Source organism: Nematostella vectensis, chromosome 4 (assembly GCF_932526225.1).
Source record: "Nematostella vectensis chromosome 4, jaNemVect1.1, whole genome shotgun sequence".
Taxonomy (NCBI): Eukaryota; Metazoa; Cnidaria; class Anthozoa; order Actiniaria; family Edwardsiidae; genus Nematostella; species Nematostella vectensis.
Genome location: NC_064037.1, coordinates 18580584 through 18592709, shown reverse-complemented (window position 1 = coordinate 18592709; position 12126 = coordinate 18580584). Strand labels below are relative to the sequence as shown.

The 12126-nt window shown below is 44.7% G+C and overlaps 2 protein-coding genes across 2 annotated transcripts; one reads left to right on the top strand and one right to left on the bottom strand.

Moving 5' to 3' along the window:
* The first annotated feature begins 207 nt into the window (after positions 1 to 207).
* LOC5503415 lies at positions 208 to 2195 on the top strand. The gene is made up of 2 exons (XM_001624451.3): positions 208 to 696; positions 1190 to 2195. The coding sequence occupies exons 1-2, from the start codon at positions 621 to 623 to the stop codon at positions 1609 to 1611; spliced, it is 498 nt and encodes a 165-aa protein (XP_001624501.1). The 5' UTR covers positions 208 to 620; the 3' UTR covers positions 1612 to 2195.
* Positions 2196 to 10530: 8335 nt separating this feature from the next.
* LOC5503419 (heme-binding protein 2) lies at positions 10531 to 12029 on the bottom strand. The gene has a single exon (XM_001624440.3). The coding sequence runs from the start codon at positions 11680 to 11682 to the stop codon at positions 11065 to 11067; it is 618 nt and encodes a 205-aa protein (XP_001624490.2). The 5' UTR covers positions 11683 to 12029; the 3' UTR covers positions 10531 to 11064.
* Between the last annotated feature and the right edge of the window lie 97 nt (positions 12030 to 12126).

Genomic DNA, 12126 nt, shown 5'->3' with positions numbered 1-12126 from the left:
GAAGTTTTGAGTTGAAATTAAATATTTTTTTAGATTAAGGTATGTTCTAGAATTGCCTTATGAATATTCGACGTACCTGCTATTCTAATCATGTAAGCAATCTTTTAATCCCTTGTTATCAATTTAGGTCTAATTCAAGGGTGTATAATTGTAGCGATGACGTCACTGGTTATGCGATTACCTCAAAGCAAAGACGTACCCTCGAGATAGGCAGTGACCACAACAATCAAACACAGTGACATGAATCAGTTATATTTAGGGCAATTTGAAAATAACTGCGCATATTTAGGAAGCATACAAGCACTTCTGCGAGTTATCTTGAGATAGAAGCCGGGCATATTTCCGACGTCCAATTTCCTCCTGTCCCACCCCCGCTAAGTCCATATTTGGCAGAGTGCCCGTAAAGTATTTATCGAGTGCGGTCAATGTTTATTTGAACAGTATACTGGCTCTAATTGCCCATAGGAGCTTGAACAGTGTAGTCGTATAACTAGGGAATAAGCTACCTGGTGTATTTTTCTTGATTTGAACACGAAGAAAAGGAAGGAATTAGCGGTAATCCTGTGGGATCTCTTGGCAAAACTAACTACTTGTACATTCAAGCGCCAAGATCGGAGGCCATGAAGATTTCTACGTTTTGCCTTTTGCTCGTGTTGGTTCTAGCCGTCTGCGAAGGTCGGCGACCATCAAAAGCTGGTGAGTATCTATCAGCCTTTTTGTACAACGCTAGTTGGCATTTTGGTCGGAGATTTTGTGGGGGTTTCTTTTGTCAATATGTGCGGTTCAATATCGTAGATAAATCACTGCGCGTTTGAAATAATCGACCGGAGTTTTGTCCGATGGCATTTAACTTTCGTTCAATTAGCTTTACAACACAAGTGATACTTGAGACTCTGTATCTCGGCTGTTTTGTGTCTGTTTGACCGTAAACTAAAGCACACTTCCAGTGAATTTACGCCATTGAAATCATTTGGTGAATGCGAAGATATACGATTTCCTTTATCAAGAAACTCACAGCTTTCGCTTCTTAAACAGCTGAAGCCACTTTCTCGAATGATTTTTATATGATATACATTTAGTGACGCTCCTAAGCATTTCTATTGGCATTCGAAAGCCCCAAATCAAAGCCTGCGCTTTCGGGATTATTTCGAAGCGAGAAAATTCACTTACGTTAATTGTCACTTTTCAGATGTGAAACCCAAGCTTGGCAAGGCGGAATTAAAACCAATGTCAGTCTCTCGCAATGTAACCGCCAGTACAAGAACTAAAAATCCAAAAACATCGGAAGACAACTTGGTAGTAGCGCTCAACACTACGACACCGACGAAATCGACCAGAATGAACCGTCGCATTCGCCATCTGGTACGGAGGTGCTGTAAACTTGGCGCGAAAGGCGGGGAAATGGGCTTTGATTGTAATTGGGACCGCTTCACTGCTTTACAGTATACTAACATAGTTCACCGGATGAAAATGAAGTTCCAAGGCCGAAAGCCTTCCAGAAGAATCAAAAGATATGTTTCCCATGTGGTGCATAGTTGCATTAAGCCTAAAAGCCATGGTCGGAGCCTGAAAAAAGTCTACCAAAAATGCTGCGAATACTCGACAAAATAGACACAAATAGCATTAAGAACGGGGTTTACCAAAAAGAAAAAAATAGCCTCGATTCTGCTTGCAAATATCTTAACCTAAAGTGAATAGACTTTGAACTTTGGTTTAGGGGCTGAATATACAAGATAGAAGTCGATCATGTTTGGCGAATCCGCAGACGTGGTATATCAGCAGGCGGCTATCATTATTATACAAAACTATAAACTGTACATAATTCTGAAAATGCGAGAGAGAGAGCTATCATTAAAAAGTGTTCAGGTATTTGAATAGCTTGTTAAAATTCATACTTGTTGTATAATCTTCTTATAAACAATTGATTACGAGATTGATGTTTGAAAGATTGCTTTCGATGCCTATACAAGTATCAAACACAGGAAGTAGCGAAGTCAAAGTGTACATATTTTTGTAATGACCGGAAAACATATTGTGATAGCGGAACGGGTGACTTTGTATAAAATTCCACCAATTTTACTCATTCAAATTGTCAGCAATTGTTTTATAAAGCTATTAAGTAATTAGCATCGAGAATCTGTATTGTAAAAAGAATTCGTATCAAAATTAAACAATAAAACCAAGTTATTCACTTCGTTTGGTTTTGTCGCCGGTTCATATTCCAAGTTGAGTTTTGAATGTATTCAGGGGTCACGTAAATTGGCTTGATATAGCTTGATAAACAATGATTGGTTTTGAAGATGCGTATTGATGCGCGGCTATTATCAATAAGCCCAAAATATCGACAAGTATTAGACAGAGCTTATCATGGAGTCACGCCTGACCTATCTCTTGTATTCTAAACAAAAGATCTGGACTGTAGAAGGCGGATTGGCCCTAGAGTCTTCAAAAACCGACGGCTACGTTTTGGTATTTGATAACCATTTGCATATATTGATTGTTTCGAGGGGTTAACATGGATAAAAGATTTTTTGCAGTTGCCAAAGCGAAATCAAAATTACTTATGTCGCCTAAACAAATAGCCGAACAATCGACAATGGTTAAATGCAAATGATTTCTTTAATGCTTAGTGGAAGTTATTCAGTGGTTAACAATACAGAAGCCTACCAGAGAATTAGTTTATTCTGTTCTGCGACATGTTGGTCGTGCGGACCCAAGCTAAACGGCTTCAAGCTTACAAAACACCAGACATTAAACTCAGCTCATTGTTTTATTGTATCAGAAAAAAACTGTTAAATCATGCGCATACAGACCTCCAGACTGAACTTGAGTTGACATTTCGCAGTCCAAGTTCATAGCCATTGTTCTATTGCTCAGAAATCGGACATATTTTCCATATTTGGTTGTCCAATATTGGACGTATTCCAGTACGCAATGGGGAAAAGTGCGCTTTCTTTTGTTAGAATAAGGCAGAGACGGTTATTTCTCTTAAAGGTATATAATATTATTTTCAGCTAGTCTTTTCTTCAATCGTTTGTTGTGTCCAACATTTTGTAAGTATACTGTGTTAAGACATATTTTGTCCATGTTTTCGCACATTTCGCTGATAAGGCTTGAACATGACTTGTCGTAGCATCACGCTAAACCCAGAACCAGCACTATATTCCGGGCTTCTTATTACGCCAAGAGAGGAGAGGGGGGTAGGTATTAAAGCGGCCCCTTTGCGACCCCCCCCCCCCCTCCCCCCTACGCACTGTTATTAGTACCGGCAGGAATAAAATACGCGTCTGCCAAGACAGGATTATCAACCCAGGACGATTCTCACCAGCCTCATTGTGCTCGTATTAAGCTATGTTGAGTGAGACCTGGCTCCGTTTGTCTCATGCTATGCAATAGGGACACTACAAGTGTAGAGTAAGAAGACTCCCCGGAGATTTAACAGACAAGCTGTGCCTAGAGTTTTCCACCTTGGTTATCTCTGTTCCTTGACAGTATACACTACAACCATAACTCAGATATTCATCAAATATGGATACCCGTAGTCCAGACCTGGGACTCTCTTTGCGTTCGACATTCTGGTTCGCGTGAAAGAGGATCCAGTATTTAATGCATGCGCATACGCGAACATGTACCAATCAGCGATCTTCGCGGCAAAAGTTAAAATACGAGCGCGCGCAGTAACGGACGTGCCTAAGACCCCGTCCCCACCTATCCGTTTTCGTTTGAAAGCGCAACCTTTTTTTTGTTACGGATACGGGTATCGTTCACACGAAAACGCGAAAACGATGATCGAAAACGGAACGACTTGAAAACTCTACGAAGTGGAACAATTTGAAAACAATACCCCTTCGGTGCCGTGGGGGACGCCGTGGGGACGTAGGCTGGCCCATCGTTATCATAGCATTTCTCAAACATAAAAAAAAATTGGAGAAAAAATTAAGAAATAAAAAATAAATCGGAGAAAATTTCAGAAGTAATAATCTAAGGAAAAAAAATAAACTAAATAAAAATGCGAAAAAAAAAATGACAAATTAGAAAAAACTAACTTGAAAATTCTAGTAAGAAAAAAATTACCGGAAAAAAATCTTCCGGCAACTACAACGTGCAGTAAGCAATCACTCCCGCAGTTGCACGTAATCATTTTTAGCAAATCCTGGGATGCCCGTTGTAGATCTGTTAGCATGGGGAGGACCTGGGGAGGACCTGGGGAGGACCTGGGGAGTACCTGGGGAGGACCTGGGGAGGACCTGGGGAGTACCTGGGGAGTACCTGGGGAGTACCTGGGGAGTACCTGGGGAGTACCAGGGGAGTACCTGGGAAGGACCTGGGGAGGACCTGGGGAGGACCTGGGGAGGACCTGGGGAGGACCTGGGGAGGACCTGGGGAGTACCAGGGGAGTACCTGGGAAGGACCTGGGGAGGACCTGGGGAGGACCTGGGGAGGACCTGGGGAGGACCTGGGGAGGACCTGGGGAGGACCTGGGGAGGACCTGGGGAGGACCTGGGGAGGACCTGGGGAGGACCTGGGGAGGACCTGGGGAGGACCTGGAGAGGACCTGGAGAGGACCTGGGGAGGACCTGGGGAGGACCTGGGGAGGACCTGGGGAGGACCTGGGGAGTACCTGGCCGTTCGTCAGTTTCCAACTGCAATCCTCGATCGACATTCGCAATTAATTGCACGACCACTGCTTCAATCACCTCTGCTTGGCCCACTGCATGGCACTGCGTTACAAGAGGCTGTCCAGACGTTCTCCTTGTTTTCCACCATAGAGTGCCACAAGCGCATTCTCTCCTGCTCTCGCCACCGCAGCCGGAGTTGACACGTCCTTTACAAATGCTTTAGCTTGGCTTCAAAAGTAAGGCAATTCATAATTCTTGAATACGGCGTGGATTTCCCCCCCGATGCATACTGCATAAAGAATTCGTATGTCTCTACATAGCTCCTGACCAGGCTCTCTCTGCCCTCACGTGTTTCATGCTCCACACTCTACTTCCACTCGAAATGCTTCTGGGCTCAGGCCGGAAGTATAAGTCATGTCGGTCTGTCCGGGTGTGATAGCACAGCAAGACGAGTAGGTCTGTGTCGTCCGCTACAAGTGTGGATTGGGGTTGGAAACCGACGAACAAGTGTGGCTGCATAATTGGCGGCAGATTCTACGGCTGTTTTGATAATTCGGCGTCGTTCTCCGCTTGTAAGGTACTACACCCAGCTTCTGAAAGGTAACGCCTTAGCATGGTAATGAACCGTGTCTTGTTGTTAGCGTTTGAAAGGAAGGCATCTTGCTTGATTGTTATTTTCATGTCATGCGTGGTCACAGTAGCACTCGTCTTCCCGGCGGAGCGCATCATGGGTCATACTTTTGGTACAATTTTCTGAATGGATCTGCAAGGTTACCAGTGGTCCGGTTTTAAGTATTTGAAGAAACATACCACACTGACAGCTTCACTCCGGACAGGAACAAGGGAAGGAGCATGGCTCTCACGCGTTAGGCTCTAAAGGCAATTCGCCTATAGAAAAAAACAGATAACAATGTTATACCCTTTTCTCTTTGTACGTTTAGTATTGCAATATTACTTTATTAGACTGCCAAAATAGATCCAAATATCGCACGTGCGAGAATACGTATAACAAGTATCAAACCAAAGAAATAGTTCAGAAAAGTCATTAACTCGCCTGTTAATAAAAGACAAGAAGTCTCTTGTTGGTATCATGTGTAGGACACGACGTTGTGTAGAACGCAGCTGCACACACAGTTAAACTTGCGAGGTGGAACTAACTCAATCTCCGTTTTGTGATTCATTTCATTCATTTCGTTGGCCGGCCGGCCAGACATTTTTTTACCAGTCTACGGACTAAGTGTGAGTTTTCACACCCAGGCCATGCATTTAATAAGGTCTGGGCCACGAAGCGTTGCAAGCAACGGGTTTACAACGGTTCCAGGGGAATTCTTCACTGAAATGATTATCAATCGTTTGGATAACGATATGATATTTTACATCGTGTTTAACTTATATCCTGGTGCAAGAATCATGTGAAAAAAGCGGCGCTCTTCTCGAGAAATTCACGCGAATAGCTTACAGAACAGTTCATTCGAGAAGGCGCCGAAAACGGAACCATGGACACGTCAAGTGGTAATGGCGAATGAGCTGCTTCTCTGAGTTACAGTCACTGATTTCCAGATAAAAGGTAAAGTTTATTTTAGAAGTGTTATGCCTCATTGGTAAGTATATTCGATTGTTTCCACTTGTTTGTAGATTGTGAGTTGTAAGGCCTTTTTGAAGACAGAACCCGTATTTGGTGTCGAGTTATGATTCGAAATTCTTGTTGAAATTGCATTAAACCTTGCATTAAACCTTGCCTAGGTGATTACCTTGCCCAGTCTCGTGAAAACTTATCGGTTTTACATTTTTGTGTTTTAACCAAGGAATTTAAAGTCAAGGAAGGCGTGTCTATCTACTGATGTTTTAGTAGCAGCAACAACGAATTGCCGCCATTACGTCTTTGTTATAAAACACTATTTTTCACTCCCTAAGTTTTCTCTATTTCTGATTCTTACTGATAAAATAACCTGATTTGTAGAACGTATTTGAGTTAGCGCTTACATTATCGGTGAGCTATCTTAGATCGGCGTATTTTTGTTAAAATAGGGCTTAGAGCCTCAAGTCTAATTCTGATGTGCAGGTTATAGTGTATGCATAGTGTATAAAACCTATAGGAGTTTATCACAAAAGTAATTGTGAATTACTCACGACAGTCTTCCGAAATCCGCTCTATGAGACAATAAATGTACTTACTTGCGGTCTTTCTATACCTAATAAGTAACGATTTTCAGGCACAATATATAATTTATTGTACATCATGAAAATGGGGACCTGTTTTGTTTCCCCAACTAGCACTCGTGTAAAAGAATTACAATAAACATGAAACGAAATATATCCTTTCATGTAAATCTATTTCAGGTGAATACTTTATTCGCCAAACTCAAAATCTAGGTAAAATAACGATAACACTCTAGGCAAATGCAGCGTTCTCCTGTGATACCCTGTGTTACGCCCAAATAACTCATGTATTGATTAATGTTTTCTATCTCCTCTACAGGGGTATGCCTCGCTGGACCCTGGTGTTCGGCAAGAGTACGGTCCTCTCCACCTGTTGCCTCGATGGACCCTGTTGTTCGGCAAGAGTACGGTCCTCTTCACCTCTTGCCTCGTTGGACCCTGGTGTTCGGCAAGAGTACGGTCCTCTCCACCTGTTGCCTCGTTAGACCCTGGTGTTCGGCAAGAGTACGGTCCTCTCCACCTGTTGCCTCGTTGGACCCTGGTGTTCGGCAAGAGTACGGTCCTCTCCACCTGTTGCCTCGCTGGACTCTGGTGTTCGGCAAGAGTACGGTCCTCTCCACCTGTTGCCTCGTTGGACCCTGGTGTTCGGCAAGAGTACGGTCCCCTCCACCTGTTGCCTCGTTGGACCCTGGTGTTCGGCAAGAGTACGGTCCTCTCCACCTGTTGCCTCGTTGGACCCTGGTGTTCGGCAAGAGTACCGTCCTCTCCACCTGTTGCCTCGTTGGACCCTGGTGTACGGCAAGAGTACGGTCCTCTCCACCTGTTGCCTCGTTGGACCCTGGTGTTCGGCAAGAGTACGGTCCTCTCCACCTGTTGCCTCGTTGGACCCTGGTGTTCGGCAAGAGTACGGTCCCCTCCACCTCTTGCCTCGTTGGACCCTGGTGTTCGGCAAGAGTACCGTCCTCTCCACATGTTGCCTCGTTGGACCCTGGTGTACGGCAAGAGTACGGTCCTCTCCACATGTTGCCTCGTTAGACCCTGGTGTTCGGCAAGAGTACGGTCCTCTCCACCTGTTGCCTCGTTGGACCCTGGTGTTCGGCAAGAGTACGGTCCTCTCCACCTGTTGCCTCGTTGGACCCTGGTGTTCGGCAAGAGTACGGTCCTCTCCACCTGTTGCCTCGTTGGACCCTGGTGTTCGGCAAGAGTACGGTCCTCTCCACCTGTTGCCTCGTTGGACCCTGGTGTTCGGCAAGAGTACCGTCCTCTCCACCTGTTGCCTCGTTGGACCCTGGTGTTCGGCAAGAGTACCGTCCTCTCCACATGTTGCCTCGTTGGACCCTGGTGTACGGCAAGAGTACCGTCCTCTCCACCTCTTGCCTCGTTGGACCCTGGTGTTCGGCAAGAGTACGGTCCCCTCCACCTGTTGCCTCGTTGGACCCTGGTGTTCGGCAAGAGTACGGTCCTCTCCACCTGTTGCCTCGTTGGACCCTGGTGTTCGGCAAGAGTACCGTCCTCTCCACCTCTTGCCTCGTTGGACCCTGGTGTTCGGCAAGAGTACGGTCCCCTCCACCTGTTGCCTCGTTGGACCCTGGTGTTCGGCAAGAGTACGGTCCCCTCCACCTGTTGCCTCGTTGGACCCTGGTGTTCGGCAAGAGTACGGTCCTCTCCACCTGTTGCCTCGTTGGACCCTGGTGTTCGGCAAGAGTACGGTCCTCTCCACCTGTCGCCTCGTTAGACCCTGGTGTTCGGCAAGAGTACGGTCCTCTCCACCTGTTGCCTCGTTGGACCCTGGTGTACGGCAAGAGTACGGTCCTCTTCACCTCTTGCCTCGTTGGACCCTGGTGTTCGGCAAGAGTACGGTCCTCTCCACCTGTTGCCTCGTTGGACCCTGGTGTTCGGCAAGAGTACGGTCCTCTCCACCTCTTGCCTCGTTGGACCCTGGTGTTCGGCAAGAGTACGGTCCTCTCCACCTCTTGCCTCGTTGGACCCTGGTGTTCGGCAAGAGTACGGTCCTCTCCACCTGTTGCCTCGTTGGACCCTGGTGTTCGGCAAGAGTACGGTCCTCTCCACCTGTTGCCTCGTTGGACCCTGGTGTTCGGCAAGAGTACGGTCCTCTCCACCTGTTGCCTCGTTGGACCCTGGTGTTCGGCAAGAGTACGGTCCTCTCCACCTGTTGCCTCGTTGGACCCTGGTGTTCGGCAAGAGTACGGTCCTCTCCACCTGTTGCCTCCTACACACAGCATGTCGTGCAGATGTGGCTGTGTTTAGTAGGACGGCCTCTGGATTTTTTGCCGTATCTAGTCCGCTGAGCGCGGAACCCGCTCTCCTTTTCCTCAAGGTAGCGCCAGAACTACCGGCAGGCGAAATTGAAAGCCACGTCAGTCAAAGCCAGTGCAAAATCCAGGCCAATACCCAGGATTTTTCTTGGGGGGGGGGGAGGGGGTGCGAAATCCGAAAAAGTGGACCTAATTTTTCTGGGGGAGGGGGGGGGGGGTGAGGGAGGAAGTTTTCTGATAAAAATCTGACCACCCCTGAAAGAACAAAAAGGGTTTTTATGCCTTTGCAGTATCTCCACGGGACTTTTATTGTCGGATTTAGCTACAAATAAAGTCTGAGTTATGGATTAACCCATTGACTCCTGGCTATTTTTTAGCTGAATTTACAAAAAACAGACTGAAAACAGATACCTTCCCCCCCTATTCTGAGTTTCATACAGCCCGTCAAAGGCAAACACAGCTGCACCTAGTCAGCGGTATCCAAGCTTTCCAACAGTGCTTTGCGGTCCCCACTTTTAATCCCTCGTCGTTGTGCTGAAGCCAGCACAAGTTGATGGTTGCTTGTATTTTTCATCAAAAGTACAGCTATGAGCATATTAGGAGAGTGTCTCAGGACATCATGAAGTCTTTTGGGGCATAATTGAGTGCTTTGCTTATGGATATTTGCAAGCAAAGGTGGATTCATGATGATTTGTTCTTGTTCGGCTTTGCCTGGATGAGAAAATAATTTTCTAATGAATCACCACAGCTCTCCTAAATGCTGTCTTTTCTGAAACCAAATTGATTCCAAAATTGTTTACACTGCTATTCTGGGTCTGTATGACCTGGAATTGATTTGTTTGGCTTCGGGGTGAAACGACTTATAAAAAAAACCATCTGACTTTGGGGAGAGGAGTGTTGACTGGCCCTCCCCTCGTGAATTTTTCCCTGGATCTCCCAGAATGCTTTTCAATCCGTAAAGGCATCTTCATGGTTTTACAAGCCTTCAAGGAGTGGACATTGTGTTTTGAGGCCATGGAAATGAACCTGGAGGATCAGAAAAAAGGTATCTATTAGTGTCTTGAGCTATGTTTGGTGATCTCTCTCCCTTGTGTTGTATTTTGAGCGTTTTATTGAGAGGGGTGATTCTGCTTTTCTTTCCTTGTTCGATTTGAAATTTGTCAAAGAACCTGTGCTATTATTTGGCTTAAGAGTAGTTGCTAACACCTTGGTTGGATGCATATCTTCAAGACCATTTATCCCTTAGACTGATGCCTGAGTATCTTCATCTTGTTGTGTTTAGTTTGCATTTATGAATTTTTTGGGTTGTGGGTACTTCCCAAAGCCGGTACAGGCCGGTTGAGGGGTCAATGTGTTTATGACATACTAGAGTGGATCTAGCTTATGCTGTATAGTTTTGTCTACGAATAGCACATCTATTGTTTCAGTACTTTGGCTGGATAATCATATAGTATGAGGTCAATGATGGACACTCATTCAACAGGAATACTGTTCATGTTCCTACTTGATGTAAAAATAATCTTTTGAGGAGAAGACTCTGTCAAAATATAACATTCCATGTTTCAGCCTCGTTTCCATGCTGCGAATGATTCGCTTTCCAATCGTTTGGAATAAATCCTTTTTTCGAGATGTTGCCGGGTCGGGATTTTTTTGGGACTTTTGATATGTTATAAAGTGATAAAAATAGAGTCTGAATCCGTTGAGATTTGTACTGTTGCAATTTGTTCCGGGATTCCCTCATTTTTCACCTAAAATGACTGGCCTAAGAAGTCTCGTAGAATACTAAGAATAGAATACAATGTGCCCAATCGAAAAAAGGCTAAACTAAAATAAAAAGGTAGATATACTAACATATTAACTTCGCTTGCCAAAGGATTCAAGTACGAGTTAAGATACGCGCGATAGAACAAGCCATAGAAAAATTTAACACAAAGTAGATTATATAATAAATATTCTTAAATTTAAATATTAGATGCCTTTACAGTGTTAAACGGCTATTTGTTCAACGGCTATTTGTTCTTTGCGATCACCATCACCTCATGCGTTTTCTTTTTCAGTGAAAACGGGCTCTCAAATCTTGAACTGAAGTATTCAAATCTCTCAAATCCCAGCCCCCCTCTCTCCAAAACTACTGTCAAATTGTCCAATCTCTCCTTCACTTCGCCTTCATTAGGAACTCCCTCGAATATCTGTGCATAAGCGAACTGCTCTGGAAAATCTTGGATGAACATGTCGGGATGCTTAGGTGCCGGCGGTCGTGCTCTGTTTTCCCAGGGAAGATGCATAGAAACAACAAAGTCGCCATTGGATCCGAGGTCTTGCTTGAAATCAATTTGAACTCTGACAGGACATGTTTCTGGCATTTCTTTCTCAGGGCCATTATGTCCCTGGAAATACTTTGTAAGAATCAAACTTCCACTTTTTAAGGCCGTTTTGTAAGAAACTCCATTTATGCGGACGCAAACCCACGTAGACGGCTCATACTGTCTATACTGGTAATCTTGTGTAAAGTTCAGCACGCAATATCTCGGCCCCTCTCGTTTTCGGTAATGCGTCGGTTTTGTAAAAGAATCTTTCGGTTCGTCATCTTCTTCACTATCGTCGTGTCTCGAAAAGCAGACCCCCATTCTGTTTTTCGCTAATTTCTCTGCTAAGGTTGTGTTAAGGTTTACCGATATAATGGTTTCTTTTTGCGCTTGGCGTCACAGGTGAGGTTGCTAGACTACTAAAAAACTTAGAAAGAAGGAGCTTTATTAAAAATTAAGTTGTGGTTTTTCAACGAACAACGAATGAGATTTGGGTTGAGTGAACGAAATTTAAAGATAAGAAAATAGCATCAGGTTAACTCGGGGCAACATAGTAGAAGTATTAACGGATGTGTAGTCCGATTTGTTTGGGCAGTCACATACAGGCTATCCAATTTTCAAGATTTAGTTTCGGTAGCTTTTTCTAGCGAAACAACCAAAACCTGGAGTGCGCCACGACCAAAGGAAAATAAGAACATTAAGAACATTAAGGCAACCATCAAAAATGACTAAAACATTATTCTTCTTCAAACGCAAATGAAATAG

What these genes read in the sequence shown, in the direction of transcription:
- LOC5503419 (XM_001624440.3), bottom strand. Translation starts at nt 11,682, where the DNA reads ATGGGGGTCTGCTTTTCGAGACACGACGATAGTGAAGAAGATGACGAA.
- LOC5503415 (XM_001624451.3), top strand. Translation starts at nt 621, where the DNA reads ATGAAGATTTCTACGTTTTGCCTTTTGCTCGTGTTGGTTCTAGCCGTC. An exon ending in TCGGCGACCATCAAAAGCTG is followed by an intron (nt 697 to 1,189) that starts GTGAGTATCTAT and finishes GTCACTTTTCAG; the next exon opens with ATGTGAAACCCAAGCTTGGC.